At 39.4% G+C, this 16,530-nt stretch overlaps 2 protein-coding genes across 8 annotated transcripts in view; one reads left to right on the plus strand and one right to left on the minus strand.

The window, feature by feature from the left end:
- The window catches only part of NIF3L1 (NGG1 interacting factor 3 like 1), a 20,095-nt gene extending 13,855 nt beyond the window's left edge, over positions 1 to 6,240 (minus strand). The window contains exons 1-3 of one of the 2 annotated variants that reach the window (XM_005909827.3): positions 6,109 to 6,240; positions 2,873 to 3,333; positions 1,858 to 2,020 (exon numbers count right to left, since the gene is read on the minus strand). In XM_005909827.3, the coding sequence (XP_005909889.2) occupies positions 1,858 to 2,020; positions 2,873 to 3,308 (599 nt within the window). In that variant the 5' untranslated portion in view covers positions 3,309 to 3,333; positions 6,109 to 6,240. Of the gene's footprint in view, positions 1 to 1,857; positions 2,021 to 2,872; positions 3,334 to 5,461; positions 5,651 to 6,108 lie in introns of those variants that run through there. The other variant, XM_070388350.1, reaches the window with a different exon arrangement.
- On the plus strand, positions 6,173 to 16,073 carry PPIL3 (peptidylprolyl isomerase like 3). Of its 6 annotated transcripts, XM_070388363.1 has the most exons (8): positions 6,218 to 6,301; positions 6,463 to 6,530; positions 7,040 to 7,115; positions 8,426 to 8,500; positions 10,244 to 10,337; positions 10,918 to 10,985; positions 13,548 to 13,666; positions 15,681 to 16,073. In XM_070388363.1, exons 3-8 carry the CDS (start codon positions 7,113 to 7,115, stop codon positions 15,805 to 15,807), a joined length of 486 nt encoding a protein of 161 aa, XP_070244464.1. In that variant the 5' UTR covers positions 6,218 to 6,301; positions 6,463 to 6,530; positions 7,040 to 7,112; the 3' UTR covers positions 15,808 to 16,073. The 6 variants fall into 6 exon arrangements, with proteins under 6 accessions (XP_070244472.1, XP_070244492.1, XP_014338448.1 ...); XM_070388371.1 differs by lacking the exon at positions 6,463 to 6,530 and having other exon boundaries at positions 6,173 to 6,301; XM_014482962.2 differs by lacking the exons at positions 6,218 to 6,301; positions 6,463 to 6,530 and adding an exon at positions 6,178 to 6,201.
- The last annotated feature ends 457 nt before the right edge of the window (positions 16,074 to 16,530 follow it).

The following is a 16,530-nucleotide window of genomic DNA, read 5'->3' on the forward strand; positions in this document are numbered from 1 at the left end:
AAAGCCATGGGGCATGGCCAAAAAAAATTTTTTAAAGGAATATCCAAGAGCCTCCAAAAAAACTAACATCAAGAAAGTTTTGTATTTAACCATAAACTCTAAATATAATCACAGAATTCGAGAACTAAAAGATACCTTACAAGATAATGTGGAAGTGGAGTTTCAACACTGGAACCATCAGCAGAGATTTGAAATGAAAAAGCAAAAACAATGCCTGGTCCCCAGTCTAATTGTTAAGTCCCAGATACTACCTGTGATGTGGAGAAACTGGAACCAAACTAAAGGTGTTTCAGTTCTTTAAAAGGTCCACCAGTTAGGAAGCGAAATGCTTCAAGAAATTACAGTACACTCATAATAAGAAATCTACATGGAAAGATTACTATGACAAGTTGAAAAGGCAAATACAGCATACCATTTAATTTAGAAAAAACAATGACTAAAAGAAAACTATACATTTCTTCATGTCCCTATACATGTTTGGAAAGATACCCACTTCTCTGAAAACAAAAGAAAAGACAACTTGAGTTGAAGATCTTGGGACTGAGTAGAAGGGACAAGGAGGACTTTGGTATTGTTTGAAGTTTTCATGCTCTATTGGCATAATTTTAATTTCAGTGTTTACACAGTATTGCAGAATGGTAAAAGATATCTATGACTGAAATCTATGCAAAATCTTATAAATAATTTTTCTTAAGGTTCTTGAAATCCCCCAATACTATTATAGGACATTCACTATGGCTTTAGTATAATGTATCTACACATAAAAACCACTCACCCAAGAGTCATTTTTGGGGTAGCCTATATGGATTTCCATTTTAGCTTTGCACAGCGGCAGTATCACAGCCAGTGAGATTTACCCAAGGCATGATTACTGCTAACAGATTTCCATTTTATTAAAAGGCCACTATATTTATCTTTGTTTTTTTTAATAATTATTAAGTCCTAGCTCTATATTATGTGTCTTTTACAATGCTTTAGTAGGCAACCCACCCCAGTGTTCTTGCTTGGAGAATCCCAGGGATGGCGGAGCCTGGTGGGCTGCCGTCTATGGGGTAGCACAGAGTCGGACACGACTGAAGTGACTTAGCAGCAGCAGCAGCAGCGTAAGTAAGTCCCAACATTTTTTGGTATCTCAGATCTAATTAAATAAATGACTGGCATTTCTGAGAGGCATTTTAACGTATTTTTTCAAGTGTTTAGGAATCATCATTTCCTGGGAATTGATAAAAGTAAACCTATACTATCAGCATATCACTAGGGTTTATCTGCTGCTGCCGCTGCCAAGTCGCTTCAGTCATGTCCGACTCTGTGCGACCCCATAGATGGAAGCCCACCAGGCTCCCCCGTCCCTGGGATTCTCCAGGCAAGAACACCAGAGTGGGTTGCCATTTCCTTCTCCAATGTGTGAAAGTGAAAAGTGAAAGGGAAGTCACTCAGTCGTGTCCGACTCTCAGCGACCCCATGGACTACAGCCTACCAGGCTCCTCCATCCATGGGATTTTCCAGGCAAAAGTACTGGAGTGGGGTGCCATCACCTTCTCCAAGGGTTTATCTACATACCCTAAAGTAAAAATACCTTTCAACACTGTCAGGAGGATTAGAAATACTGTAAGATGTGTGGTATAGTCCTTCCTGCATAGAAAATAGTCAATAAGCGTTATCATTATTTACTGTATTGTATCAGTTTTCCTCCTCAGGGACCCATAAGCAAATGAGAAGAATGCTGTTTTGTAAACCTACCGAAGGAAAATGATTCCATCTGAGGAAAATGATTTGTTGTAAACTTAAATAGCAGGCTTATAGAATTTGTAAGAAAGATTCTTAACATATACACAAAAAGAGGAAAATATATTGTACCTAGCAGAAAAAGAAGTAACAGATACACCTGCAATCTCTTTCAGTGCAGAAATGACTTTGTCCAGGTCTTGGGTGTGGGTAACACTGAATTCTACTCTGTGAGTTCCCTCCGTGGGGTAGTCAGGAGCTTTGGAAGGATGGATGGGCCTGGAGGTGCAAACACCTAGAAAAAAAAAATTGTCAGGAGTTAAAAGAGATTTTGTGGGTTTTTTTAAAAATTAAAAAGAAAAACTACTACTGTAAGAAATGAGTATTCTTTAAAAGATTCATTCTTAGATGCTTCTATAATAAACACACACAACATGGTCCTTATATATACACCCAATAGCCCCCATAACCTAAGGATTTCGTATGGTCATACAGAATCATATTTCTTTTCAGAACTATTTTCCAGAAGACTCTTAAATATCACAGAAAGTTGGACAAGACTGACTCACGAATTTCTGATGACATATAGAATTGTGACTGCTTACTAAATTTACTTGTGTAAACTATGATTCAGGTCACAAAGCTCATAATCCACTTGACCACACTAATCCAGATTATATTATCACAGAAGCTTCAGCCCAGCACAAGGCAACTAAAAAGGCTTACCAAAAATAAGCTAAAAACACATACACTGAATTCCCTCATTGTGCTGGGCATAAGTACTAATCCAGTGAAACTATCTGACTGATATATCAAGTATATTCTGGAGAGGCCTGAGCTTTCAATTCAATTCAACAGGCTTTTCTGGAGTGCCTGAGTGCTAGGCACTGTGCCACTTGAGTAAGGAATCACAAAGCTCAGCCAAAAATGAAGATTTCCAATGTGGTCTTTATTCAATAAGAATATAATTTCATTTTTAAATATAATTTAATTGTCAGGTTTCAGCAAGATTATTTTAAAATATATAAAAACAGAATAATGGTCCCCATCCCTAAAGAGGTTAAAACACTATTGAAAAGACACTCTATAAAATTCCAAAGCACTGACAGGGAAAAAACTAGATATGAAAGAACAAGAGGCTTCTCACCAAGCCCCTTAGCCAGCCAGTTGTTGACTCCCTGAGGAGCAGCGTCATAGGCGGTGTGAGGAGAGTAGATCCCAACTCTGTTCTCCAGTGCCCGGATTACCAGGCGCTCCTTCCATGTTTTCCAGGTGATGCGCTTCATGGGTCGGAAAATAGGCGGATGGTAGGAGAGGATGAGATCCGCCTTCTTCTGCAGCGCCTCCTCCATCACTTCCTCAGTCAAGTCATTGGTCAGGAAGAGCGTGTTTACAGTGTGTGGTGGGCTCGGTTCCACCAGTAATCCAACATTGTCCCAGCTCTCAGCAAATGAGAGGGATGCAAAGTCATTCAAGGAGGAAAGGAGAGCCTTCAGATCCATGAAGGAACGGGAAGAACTGTAGATCAGGGAATGCACCAGGCGGGCTGTCGTGGTGACCAGGCGTACACGAGATGACAACATGCAGAAGTCAGGCAAAACTGAGTATCTGAAGTCAAACACAGACTATGGAGCACATGTACACTTTACAGACTCAAACCTTTTTAGACAGCAAAGTATATGAGCAAAAGAGCTGTAGTCTTACACTAAAAAAAACCCAAACATGATGGCATGCGTACTCAGTTGCTTCAAACCCAGGTCTCCCGCACTGCAGGCAGATTCTTTACCAGCTGAGCCACAGCGGAAGCCCAAGAATACTGGAGTGGGCAGCCTATCCCTTCTCCAGCAGATCTTCCTGACCTAGGAATCGAACCAGGGTCTCCTGCATTGCAGGCAGATTCTTCACCAACTGAGCTATCAGGGAAGCCCACTCAATTGCTTCAGTCGTGTCCAACTCTTTGAAACCCACTGGACTACAGTCGGCTAGGCTCCTCAGTCCATGGGATTCTCCAGGCAAGAATATTGGAGTGGGTTGCCATGCCCTCCTCCAGGGCTTCTTTCTGACCCAGGGATCAAACCCATGTCTTCTGCATCTCCTGCGATGAAGGCAAATTCTTTACTGCTGAGCCACCAGGGAAGCCATACCTGAATTCAAATATTGGCTCTATCATTTACCAGCACTGGTATCACAGATAAGTCACTTAAGTGCTCTGAGCTTGTTCTCTCATCTACAAAACAGAGATACTATAACTTATTTCATAGGTCATCTAGAGGAGTAAATGGATTAATATGTTTAAGTCACCTTGCACAAGCCTGGAGTGTGTGTGTGTGTGTGTATGTATGTATCCGTCAGTCGTGTCTGACTCTTTGCAACCCTATGGGCTGTAGCCCACCACACTCTTCTTCCCATGGAATTCTCCAGGCAAGAATACTGGAGTGGGTAGCCATTCCCTTTTCCAGAGCACAAGCTTGGTACATAACACACAATTACATTCATTCCCTCCTCCCTGTCCCCCACACACCCTCTGTTCATAGTCTTCTCACCCTTCAAACATCGTTCTCCATTTCTCTAGATATTACACTTCCTTCCAAGACCACTTCGACTTTCTAAATAAAGCTTTTCTTGACAAACTTTCTCTTTCAGTGTCTCCCCTTTTGCTCCAGACATTCTCTTAATTAATGTTATATTCCTGTTGGTCTCCCCTAAAGCTACCAGAGAACAGGAACTATCTTTTCTGCATCTCAGTATCTCCAATATTGGCCAGCACTAAATGCTTACTATACATAGACACAGTTTCCCTTCCCCTATCATAGCAGACTTTGGAGTTGGGGTGGTATATACTGACATTAAAAAGTGCTTTATCAGAGAGTTCCCTGGTGGCCTGGTGGTTAGGATTCTGGCTTTCATTGCTGTGGCTCGGGTTCGATCCCTGGTTGGAGAACTGAAATCTCTCAAGCTGTGGGGCATGGCCAAAAAAAAAGGTGCTTTATCAAGAAAAAGTAATGATACCATATATAAAAAATTAAGTGGTTTATCAGTAGCCAGAACCATGAGATGCAGAGGTGGGTCACTGTGAATGGGCAAGGTCAAGGCAGGAAAGGGGCAGGAGATGCTGCCCCTGAACAAATACCTTGGTGCCATACAAAGGCCAGAATCAAGAGGTGGGCGAGGTGAAGATGTAGGGTACTCTGTCCGCAGAGTCTGTCAAACCCTTTTAGACATCTGTATCCAATACAAAAGGTAACACTGTTGGCTCAATTCTTAAATTGAGTATCTATGAAAACTTTTTTGAAGAAAAGCATTTCATGGTATGCAAATTAGCAAGAAAGCAGTCAACTGTAAATTTTGATTGAAATACTTGTAACTTGTTAACTTCGGAAACAATTTTTTAAACTTTTATTTGTACACAAAGAATATTTAATATTTAATGCACTTATTCAAAATATGGTTTGGAGTGATGCAGAACCTCCACAAACCCTTGAACTGGGGTCTTGGAAGATCTTCTAAGTGTCCTTATACCACTTGCGGGCTTCCCGGGTAGCTCAGCTGGTAAAGAATCCGCCTGCAATCCCGGAGAATGCAGGAGAGCTGGGTTCGACCCCTGGTTGGGTACATCCCCTGGAGGAGGGCATGGCAACCCACTTCAGTATTCGTGCCTGGAGAATCCCCATGGATAGAGGAGACTGGTGGGCTACAGGCCATGGGGTCACAAAGAGTCGCACACCACAGCACATACCTCTTCCCATTTCCAGATTCCAGGTCCTGATACTAATTACTCCACTTTACAAAGACTCTTCTAAATCTGGCAAGGGCTAAAGTGAAGCTCTAGTGGTCTACCACGCCGGTGTTGATTTATTTACTGTTAAATTTGTAGGACTTAAAGGTAACAAAACACTCCCCATTCACAACGAAGCTGCGTAGCTTGAAGCCACAATTAACAAGAATGGGAAGCGGCCCAGCCTGCTGAAGACCACAGACTCTAAAACCAGCCTGATTCCCAGAGCCACAGCTGTTTGCGGTTTCCACATCTGAAGGATAGAAATAATAGTTTCCAGCTCACAGTGTTGTTGCAAGATTTAACCGTAAAGCTGCGGGAAAGTGCCTGGCCTAGAGTCAGCGCTATTTAAGTATCATTAGCAGGGCCACTTCACAGCCTGCAAACTGCGCTCCTCCCCTTCTGACGTTTTCCAGGACAATGAAGAGAGCAGGTTGCAAGGCCGTAAACCTGAGAGTCAGGGCCCCGGCCCCTCTAGAACCCTATCCTATCTCGAGGCAACCCGGTTTTCTACGCCTATCTCTGCCCTGTGGCTATCAGGGGGCTGCCACAGCCCGCCACCGAAGGCTCAGCTACCCACGCCGGAATCTAATTCTCCCAAGACTCACCAGTCCCGGGACTCCGCAAGAGCTACTTCCGGTCCTGCGCGGAACTTCCTGGTGTTGTGAAAGTAGGCGGAACGCAGGAGCCGGGCGGAAGAGGTACTTTCCATTTTACGTCTGAGCCCAAGACAATCCTAGAAGTTGCCCAGAATTAACGCTTCTTGTCCTAGTGTAATTATTGAAAGAGCCGCCTTTCAAGGTCAGATGTGTTCCTGGTGGGGAATAAATCCTACATTCTCTCCCTAGTTCTTCTCGTTTGGGTTACAGATAGGGAGAGGGGAAGGGAGGACGCGAACAGGCTAGGGGCATTCTCTCTAATGGGTCTCTTGCTCGACTTCCGGTGGCATTTCGAATCTACAGACCCGTGGGGGCACCTACGATTGCATCTTTGCTGTTTTAACAACAACTGTGCTAATCGAAGTGGTTAAGTAAGTATGGGGTAACGTCACTTACTGTTTCATTAGCTTAACTCAAGTGCTTGCAGAGTGCTGTGTGTTTTAGTTCTTGGACTGCTTACAGTTAGTATTTTTTCTATGCGGGGAGGGTGACGACTAGTAAAGCATGTAGTATACTAGTGGTAAGTGCTGTGAGAAAAGGAAATCGTTAAGGCAGGTTTAACCAGACTTTTGAGCAGAGATTTGGAGGTGAGGAAACTAGCTGTACAGATGTCTGAGTGTACATGTTCCAGGCGAGGGGAACACCCAGTGCCTGGACCCAAAGGCGGGAATGTACTCGGCCCTTGAGAAGTGAGCAGGGAAAGAGGAGTTTGAGGGTCTGGAGTCGATTAGTTTCGCCTGATGGCTTCCATAACCGAATTTTTATTACTTGGGTAGAATGGGTACTCGTTGACACTTTTTCTTTTAAATATGCCATAAAACTGAGCTTGTGTGAGTCAAGAGAGGGAAATGAATTTAATTCTTTTTTATTTTGTAAATAGAGGCTCGTTCTTGAACTTCTCTCAATAAACTCTGAGAAAGTAACAGTGCTTCCTGAAACCATCAAGAAAGAAAATGGTAAATTTTATGGAATTCTTATGAATGTCTTTCATAAAAAAGTTTTTTTTCAGAAAATCAAGGGAATTAAAACTGCACGGAAATTTCAGTGACAAAACAGAAATAATAAGCTGAAGAACTATAAAGTGTAAAATGACTCTAAACAAAACCAGCAAAGGCAAAATTAAATTATGTCTTTCACTTAAACAACACAGAATTTACCTTTATATGGAAAAAGATACCAGACAGATAGAGATGGAAAGGGCTTCTTGCAGAAGAGCATAGTCAGGTGTGATCATTTTCATTGGATCCTTTTGCTCTTGGTCTAAGGTGGACACTGGAGTCGGAGATATCTCGAAAGAAAGCAGTGTGCCCCACCAACACACACACACACACACACACATTCCTGCCTTCTTTCTTCAACTTAGTCATACTCTGACTGCTAGATACTATTGTAAAAAGACAAATTAAAAAAGAAGTCTAAGAAGCTTTCTAGCCTCTCTGGAATGGGGTAACAAAAGGAGTATTTTGACTACCAATGAGCAGATGAAGCAAAAAGGCAAGTAAGAGAGTACTCTGGTTACCTCTGCACATTTAGGATCTGAAAACACAGATGCTTTTTATGTCTGATGTCGTTAGTGGAGAAAGAAATTGTTTTTCAACTCTCACAATTATATAAGGGAAATGGTTAAAAAAAAACAAAACTGTTTGTAAAAGTCTTTTTCCTACTATTTTTCAATAAATATTAATGACTTAGTGAATTGCTTATTTAAGTCAGTCATGCTAACATAAAAATCGTTTTTATTGATGAAAAATTCGAATAAGATAATTATTTCCATCATAGTGTGTTTGAGTGTGAAGTTGCTCAGTCATGTCCAACTCTTTGCGACCCCGTGGACTGTAGCCTGCCAGGCTCCCCTGTCCATGGGATTCTCCGAGCAAGAATACTGGAGTGGGTTGCCATTTCCTTCTCCAGGGGATCTTCCCAACCCAGGGATTGAACCCAGGTCTCCTGCATTGCAGGCAGATGCTTTATCCTCTGAGCCACCAGGGAAGCCATCATAGTAGTTGCTCCCAAATTTTTAGCATAGATACCATTTTACCTAAACATTTACCTTTCTCCTCTGGAATTTTTTTTTTTTCTACTGCTGAAATAATTTTGAAGAAATGCAACTTATCTCTCAAGAGCTATTGTATGGATAGATCATCTCTGAAATGGTGTTTCTGTTTTTATTCAGATAGTCATCTTTATTATCTAGTTAGGGAAATGATACAATGCACAAAATCACCTGAAGAAATCTCAGTTTTCTCACATTCTCTCTCCTTTTTAGTCGGTGACATTGCATACAGATGTAGGTGATATTAAAATAGAAGTCTTCTGTGAAAGGACACCCAAAACATGTGAAGTGAGTACCATAATGTATGCATAAAAGATGAGTTAACTCAGTAGGGTAACCATTTTGAAATCGAGTCACCTAACTTAAATGGCATTCCCCCCAGAAAAATAGAAAACTTTTCTATGAAACCATTGTCAAGAAAAACCATCAATCATAATTTCTGATCTAATTTATACTTTGTTTTCTTTTAAATAAATTACTTAATTTTTAGCTATGCTGGGTCTTCGATGCTGCATGTAGGGCTTCTCTGGTTGCAGGAGCTATTCTCTATTTGCAGTGCACCAGCTTCTCTTTGCGGAGAAGGCAATGGCACCCCACTCCAGTACTCTTGCCTGGAAAATCCCATGGATGGAGGAGCCTGGTAGGCTGCAGTCCATGAGGTCGCTAAGAGTCGGACACGACTGAGTGACTTCACTTTCACTTTTCACTTTCATGCATTGGAGAAGGAAATGGCAACCCACTCCAGTGTTCTTGCCTGGATAATCCCAGGGACGGGGGAGCCTGGTGGGCTGCCGTCTATGGGGTCACACAGAGTCGGACACGACTGAAGTGACTTAGCAGCAGCAGCAGCAGCAGCTTCTCTTTGTGGTGGTTTCTCTTGTTGTAGAGCATGGGCCCTTGGCAGATAGGCTCAGTAGTTGTGGCACACAGGCTTAGTTGCCCCTAGGCATATAGAATATTCCCAGACCAAGGATTGAACCTGTGTCCCCAACATTGACAGGCAGATTCTTAACCACTGGACCACCAGGGAAGTCCTACACTTTTTTTTCTGATGTTAAAGTGAATTAAAGAAAGGGTAGATAATTTTTCTCTTACCATACTGTGGCTGGTATCTTTTTCTTTTGGCTCATTTTTCTCAAGAAATATAGGGGAACTGTTCCATATATTATTTCACTTGTTTAAATAACAAGGATAGAAGGAAAAAGGGAGTTCCTTGGCGGTCCAGTGGTTAGGACTTGGTGCTTTCCCTCCTGTGACGTAGGTTCAGTCTCTGGTTGGGGAACGAATATCCCATAAGCAGCGTGGCATGGCCAAAAAAATACAAGAAGGGAAAAAAAGAGAGTCAGCTATATATATTCATTCATTCAGCAATTTTGCTTATGAGAAGCTATCTTGCCAGCATCTGGAACTTCAGTGATGAACAAGAGACATTCCTTGCTCATGTGGAGCTAATATTTACCTGATAGGCAGGGGGAAAATTCATTCTAGAAAAAAAAGTAATTCTAGAGGGAAATAATGCCTTGAAGGAAATAAAGTGTTGAGATGGAGAATAATGGGAAGGGATTTATTTAAAAGAAGATGAGAGCAAGGCTAGCCAAGAAAGTGGTACTGCACTTTAAGAACTGAGTGTGAAAGGTAATTAAGGCATCTCCGTGGAAGGACTTATAAAAAAGAACGTTCCAGGTATAGAAATAGGTACAGGGCCTCAAGGTGTGAAAGCCTGTGTTTTTTGAATAAACTTTCAGAAGGCTGATGGGGTTAACACAGTAAGTAGCAGGGAAGGAGTGATTATCATGAGACGCAGAAGTAGGCTAGGTCATGCAGGGCTTGCTAGGCTCTGCTGAGGGTTTTGTATTTTCTTTCAGGAACAGAAGGAAGCTATTGGAGAGTTTTAGTCAGTGACTTTATCCAAAGTAATGCCTCAAAGACATTGTTTAAATAGGTTGTTGCGGTATTTTCAGTAAATACAATTCATTTGTTATCTAAAATATGTTTCTGCTACATTTCTCAATTATTATTTTTACTCTCCAGAATTTCTTGGCTCTTTGTGCCAGTAATTACTACAACGGCTGTATATTTCATAGAAATATCAAGGGTTTCATGGTTCAAACGGGAGATCCAACAGGTAAGTGATTCCAGTAATACATAAGGAATTGAATATATAGTGTAAAGAAGAGACTAGATAAAGAATAGAAAAATAAAAATATGTGGGGTTTTTATAACTTACCTTAGCAAGAAATTTTTAAGCAGAAGCTACTGGCATCAAGCCCTAAAATATGAACAATACTGATAAGGAGGGTTGGGGGGTTTTGTAGATATACTTTATTTTTATGTTCTTTAAAGTTCATTTTGGGGAAGAAAGAAAGGATATATCAGATTTTATTTGTACTTAAAGGGTTGCTGTTGCTAAGTCACTTCAGTCGTCTCCGACTCTGTGTGACCCCATAGACGGCAGCCCACCAGGCTCCCCCGTCCCTGGGATTCTCTAGGCAAGAACACGAGTGGATTGCCATTTCCTTCTCCAGTGTATGAAAGTGAAAAGTGAAAGTGAAGTCGCTCAGTTGTGTCCGACTCTTAGCAACCCCATGGACTGCAGCCTACCAGGCTCCTCCGTCCATGGGATTTTGCAGGCAGGAGTACTGGAGTGGGGTGCCATTGCCTTCTCCGTTTAATTAGATACTTCATTTGTTTGTCTTGTAATATAGGTACTGGAAGGGGAGGTAACAGTATCTGGGGCAAGAAATTTGAAGACGAATATAGTGAATATCTTAAGGTATATCCAAAATACTTCAGAATCTATTTTTTCATGCTGTGTTTACACTTGGAAACAGATACATATGTTGTAATAATACAGGTTAAAATAATTAGTAAATATACTTTTTTTTGTAGTTTTTCACTCTTGATAAGTGATGTCGAGAGGAAATATAAATGTCAATTCTAGCCTAATATATAGTGGAATCTCACCATCACATGAATCTTGACATTAAGTGAGCTCATCTTTCGGTCCAATCTGAAATGTTTAATCAGTAATATACCTGTGGGGCTTCATGTCTCACTATAAAATTCATGTTGAATGACATGAATCATTGGTCTTTTTTGAGAGTGGGGAGGAGAGACTGTCAGACCTTCTGGTTGCAATATTGCCTATTATCAGTTGCCGGCTTTTTATCATCTTCTCTTAGATATTTGAATATTTGTTTTAATTTCACTTAATGTGTATGGTAGATCTCAGTTAGGTCTCAGAGAAGTGCACATAAATAAATCTGCAGCATAGAAAAATTAGATACTTATATTTCCTTTGTATTTTTTCAAACTTTCTAAAGAATTTTCTTTTTTCTAAAAGTTAAAAAACTAGTACATATTCATTTAAAAAAAAGTTCCATTTCCCAGAGGTGACATCAGTTAATAATTTATTGTGTGGTCTTTCAATCTGAATATGTAATTTAGTATATTGTTTTGAAGTTACAGTAAAATGTACTCAGCAAAACTTCTAAGAATATTCACTTCAGTGTTATCTCTGGATGGTGACTAGGAATAATTTATCTTTTTGCTTTTCTATCATAAATAAATATTGTTACCAAGTTGGGATTAGGAGGTGATAAATTGTTTAAAAAGTCACCCTTTTCCTGAATCAGAAATGAAACAGTTTTTTAGGCATTAATTAATAACTGTTTCCATGGTACTGATCTGTCATCCTATACCAGTGATTTTCAAACTTCGCTGGTAACAGACTGACCTGTAGAAGTTTTAAATTAAAAAAAAAAGAGTAGGGCCTTACCTCCCTAAATCTTGAGAAAAACAGGAGAACTGATTAGGACCGTGACTATATTTTAAGGTTCCCTGGTGATTCCTACGCAAACACACAAACAAGGTTAAGAACTATTTTCTAACATACCAGAATTAAGGATGTGTTAATAGTCACATACTCTAGCCCTGAACTTCCGTTCCCACACATTTACCCTAGAGAAATTCATGTACATGTGCACTAGGAAACGTACAAGAGTGTTCCTAGAGTACTACTTGTAATAACAAAATTCGAAAAACAATGTCCATCAATCTTTGAGTGGACAAATTGTAGTATATTCAGTAGTAAAATAGTATACAGTGAAAGAAATATGTATAATACATGTATGAATCTTAGAAACATTATGTTAACTGCAGAAATCATTTTCTAGAAGACTAAAAATAGTATGAACAATTTTATAGAACTCAGAAACCAGCAAAAGGAAACAATATATTGTTCAGGCATTTATAAAGATATTAGAATACTAGTTACCACTTTGAGAGGCTGAAGTAATAGCTGAGAGGAGCGTATAGGCATATGCAACAATTTGGTAAATTTTAATTCTTAAAGCTTGAAAACAGGTTAATGGTTGCTTATTTTATTATACTGTAAGTAGTACATATATTCTTATGATGCATCAAATACATTTGATTGGTAGTCACCTTTTAGGGAGACAGTAAAGCATTAATATCTATGTAGTTGCATCTCTGTGGTTTGTCTCATTAGTGTCTGCTGATGAATAGCATCAGACAGAGTAATCATTGGAGTTACTTTTAGTATATTTTATATTTGGGCATCTCCCTGTAAGACAGTTCTGTCTTTAATCTTATTGATAAAGTCCTTTTAACTCCTGTACACATTCCCTTGTATAACAGTGTAATGAATATTAGACAAGGCCTTCCTTAGATCATCCAGTCCTGGGTTTATGAACTGACTGCCCATAGGTGGAAGACCCACAGATTCATTCTTTACGGCCATTGGTTTAAAAACATTATAAATGCCATGAGGCAAGAGATACACTATTCCTTTTGCCAGATTCCACCATTCCCTAATGTTTACATTCTGCCCAATTATCAATTTATTATCTGCGAACCCTTGTGAGAATTTGAATTATGAAAAAACCCCTGAACTAGTCCAACCTCCCTTGTTTTACAGATAAAGAAACTAGCCAGAGTCCAGTGTATATGTGAAGAGATTATGGGGATTTTGGTTTTGTTGTCTGCCTGATGGTTTCATGCCAGCACACTGTTCCTTAATATAAATGTAAGGATTATTTCTATTATACATTGGTGTTGCCGAAAGTGTTCGTGGCTCTACTTCTCCAAAGATGAAATTGAAGAGTATGATTTGGTATATAAACAATTTACATACAAGTTTCCAGAGATACAGATCATACAGAAACTGAACATTTGGACTAGCCCTGATGGAAACTGATTACATGTTTTCTTGATCTCTTAAATATTGGGAAGGTAAAGAGTGTATGTCTTGTTTCAGTCCTATATTTGGAATGTTTACATAAAAACAATTAATACTTTGGTCTGTCCTCTTTAGCACAGTGTTAGAGGTGTTGTATCTATGGCTAATAATGGCCCAAATACCAATGGATCTCAGTTTTTCATCACCTATGGGAAGCAGCCACATCTGGACATGAAATACACAGTATTTGGCAAGTGAGTATTCTGGTTTGGAATTTCACTGCAAAGGATGCATGAGTGGCTGTGATCATGGCGTAACTAGTATTCAAAGAGCAGTATGAGAGCTAAATGTACTTGAAATTTACACCCACCACTTAATAGCCATGTGAGCTTGAGTTATTTACAACCTCTCTCACCCTCAGTTATTTTGTAAAGAGGCACCAGCTCTTTTTTTTTTTCAGGATCTTATGCAAGTTAACAGTATATATTGTTTTCATTCAGAATAGCATTTTGTATCAACACATCTGAAAAACAGTTGCTTAAACAAGATGAACTGGGATGGTGGTTCTAGTATGTCATTGATGTCCCAGGTGCCTTTCTTTTTTCTCAGCCATCATTAGCTTTCATTCTGAAATTCACCTCATGGTTATAATTTGGACAGCAAAGCTCCAGTCAGAACATTTGTGTTCCAAGCAGAAAGAAGGAGGAAAGGCAAAAAGTGCTTGCCAGCTGAATCAGTCCCTTTTTAAAGAACTTTCCTGGAAGACCCAGACCTTACTTACAAGAGAGGGTAGGAAATGTTTTTCAGCTAGATACATTGCCATCTCAATAAAATCAGGCCTCTATAAATAAGAAGAAAGGGGAATGGAATCCTGAGGAGACTTTTAGCAGTCTCTGCAAGAAAATCCATTAGATACAGTATCCCTGGGAATTGCTTTTATAAATCAACAGGAAGTCAGTTTGTCAACAAATTATTTACTGTGTTCAATAAACCAAGGCAGAGTTCTATAGTTTGTTTTATTTAACAGTTTGGATGCCAAGCTAGTTTAATTAAAAATACAAGAGTCTACAACTTTTCTTTTTCATTCCATATGCATGTCTAATTTATAGATTAATACTTGATGAAAAGGAATATTATAGCCTTTAGTAGTTTTTGTGTGTATTATGGATAATCTTTATACTCCCTTTCTTTTATATTCTCCCTAACCCACCATTCAGAATTATTGATTAGTAATTAGTAGGACTTATCTTACTGAATTGGTTAAAAAACGCTGTAGCATTTAGAACAAGTATTCTTAACCTTTAGTCTAGTAACTCCTTGGAACTCTTTTCTGTATATGCACACACATTTTTCTGAGAAAATGGTTCATAGCTTTTGCTGGTTCTCAAAGGTACCCATTCCCAAATACTTAACTTACCTCAACTCTACATGCCCTTTTTGGCCTGGAATCTTTTTCCTGCACCCTCTTTTTTCTCTTACTGACCCAGAAGGTGGGAAAGCCTTTAAAACTTACAATTTAAAGACCTTAACTGCCTACCTTTGGGCGTAAAATCAAAAGGCTTTGGCTATAATAACATTTTAGTGGAAATGTAAAATAAAATGGGAATCTGTTATTTTTAAAGTACCTACTCTAAGTCTTAGGAATTGATTCAAATTGCACCAGGCAGTATAATCTAAAAAGCCACTTTGTCTTAGTAGACTAAGTTTCTAGAACATATTAGAAAAACAGCTGTTTTTTTTTTTTTTCTGATAGAAACATGAAGTGGGCTTAGCTGTCAATCTTCTCTTCAATATTTCTTTTTGTTGTTTAAAAGCAAAAAATAAAAACACCACGTTTAAACACTAAAGTACAAAGGAGCTACCTACTTCAGAACCTTCAGTGCAGGGCAATACTCATAATAACTGTCATCCTTACATACTTTCTCCAGGCTTTTGCAATAGCAAAGAAAACCTTCTGACTGGTTGTATTGGCCCCATTTGTAGCTAATCCATGTGAATGAGGCAGAATACATCATTTAGGTACTTTGATGGGAATATTCCCGCCCATTGCTACTTTTGTCTAAAGGCATAAACATGAATTTTTGTTTCTGAATTTTGGGCCCTACTTATGGCAGAAAATCAAAGCAATATCTTACTGTATACTCAACAAGGGAACTCAAAAAACTGTATGACTTGGTCTTTTTCTCTTAGACTGTAATTGTTGTAGGTGTTTGGATATTATGTTTCAATTGTAGGAAATTTTCAAACATTATATTGTTTCTCTTTCAGGGTGATAGATGGTCTGGAGACTCTAGATGAACTGGAGAAGTTACCCGTAAACGAGAAGACATATCGACCTCTTAATGATGTACACATTAAGGACATAACTATTCATGCCAACCCATTTGCCCAGTAGCTATAATAGACCTGGACAAATACTTGGCTAACTATTCAAGGAACACACCTATTATGGTTTACTCAGTTTTAATTATGTCAAAGATTGTAGCTTGTTTATAACTAAGATCGTCTATGAGTTGCTGGTACCAAGAGGGGCCAAACAGTATTTAGTCCTATTTTTAGAGCATATTCTATGAATATTATCTAATGCATTTCTTTAATTAAAAAAAAAAACCTTGTGTTTAACTTTGTATTTTCATATAAACATTCATTTTTAAATGCTGAGTGTCAAATCCAGGCATTTTTGAGCACCCTAATTACATACTCCTACCATATCTAGTCCACATCCTATTCAGGTCAGTTCAGTTGCTCATTCATGTCTGACTCTTTGTGACCCCATGGACTGCAGCACGCCAGGCCTCCCTGTCCATCACCAACTCTGGGAGTTTACTCAAACTCATGTCATTGAATCCGTGATGCCATCCAACCATCTCATCCTCTGTTGTCCCCTTCTCCTGCCTTCAGTCTTTCCCAGCATCAGGGTCTTTTTGAATCAGGTGGCCAAAGTATTGGAGTTTCAGCTTCAGCATCAGTCCTTTCAAAGAATATTCAGGACTGATTTCCTTTAGGGTAGACTGGTTATATCTCCTTGCTGTCCAAGGGACTCTTAAGTGTCTTCTCCAGCACCACAGTTCAAAAGCATCAATTCTTCGGCACTCAGCTTTTTGTATAGTCCAACTCT

The sequence above is a fragment of the Bos mutus genome, chromosome 2 (genome assembly GCF_027580195.1).
Source record: "Bos mutus isolate GX-2022 chromosome 2, NWIPB_WYAK_1.1, whole genome shotgun sequence".
NCBI lineage: Eukaryota > Metazoa > Chordata > Mammalia > Artiodactyla > Bovidae > Bos > Bos mutus.

Coding starts and splice junctions, on each gene's coding strand:
- PPIL3 (XM_070388371.1), top strand. Junction 8,501..10,243: donor GGACACCCAAAACATGTGAA/GTGAGTACCATA, acceptor TTTACTCTCCAG/AATTTCTTGGCTCTTTGTGC. Junction 13,667..15,680: donor AAATACACAGTATTTGGCAA/GTGAGTATTCTG, acceptor TTTCTCTTTCAG/GGTGATAGATGGTCTGGAGA.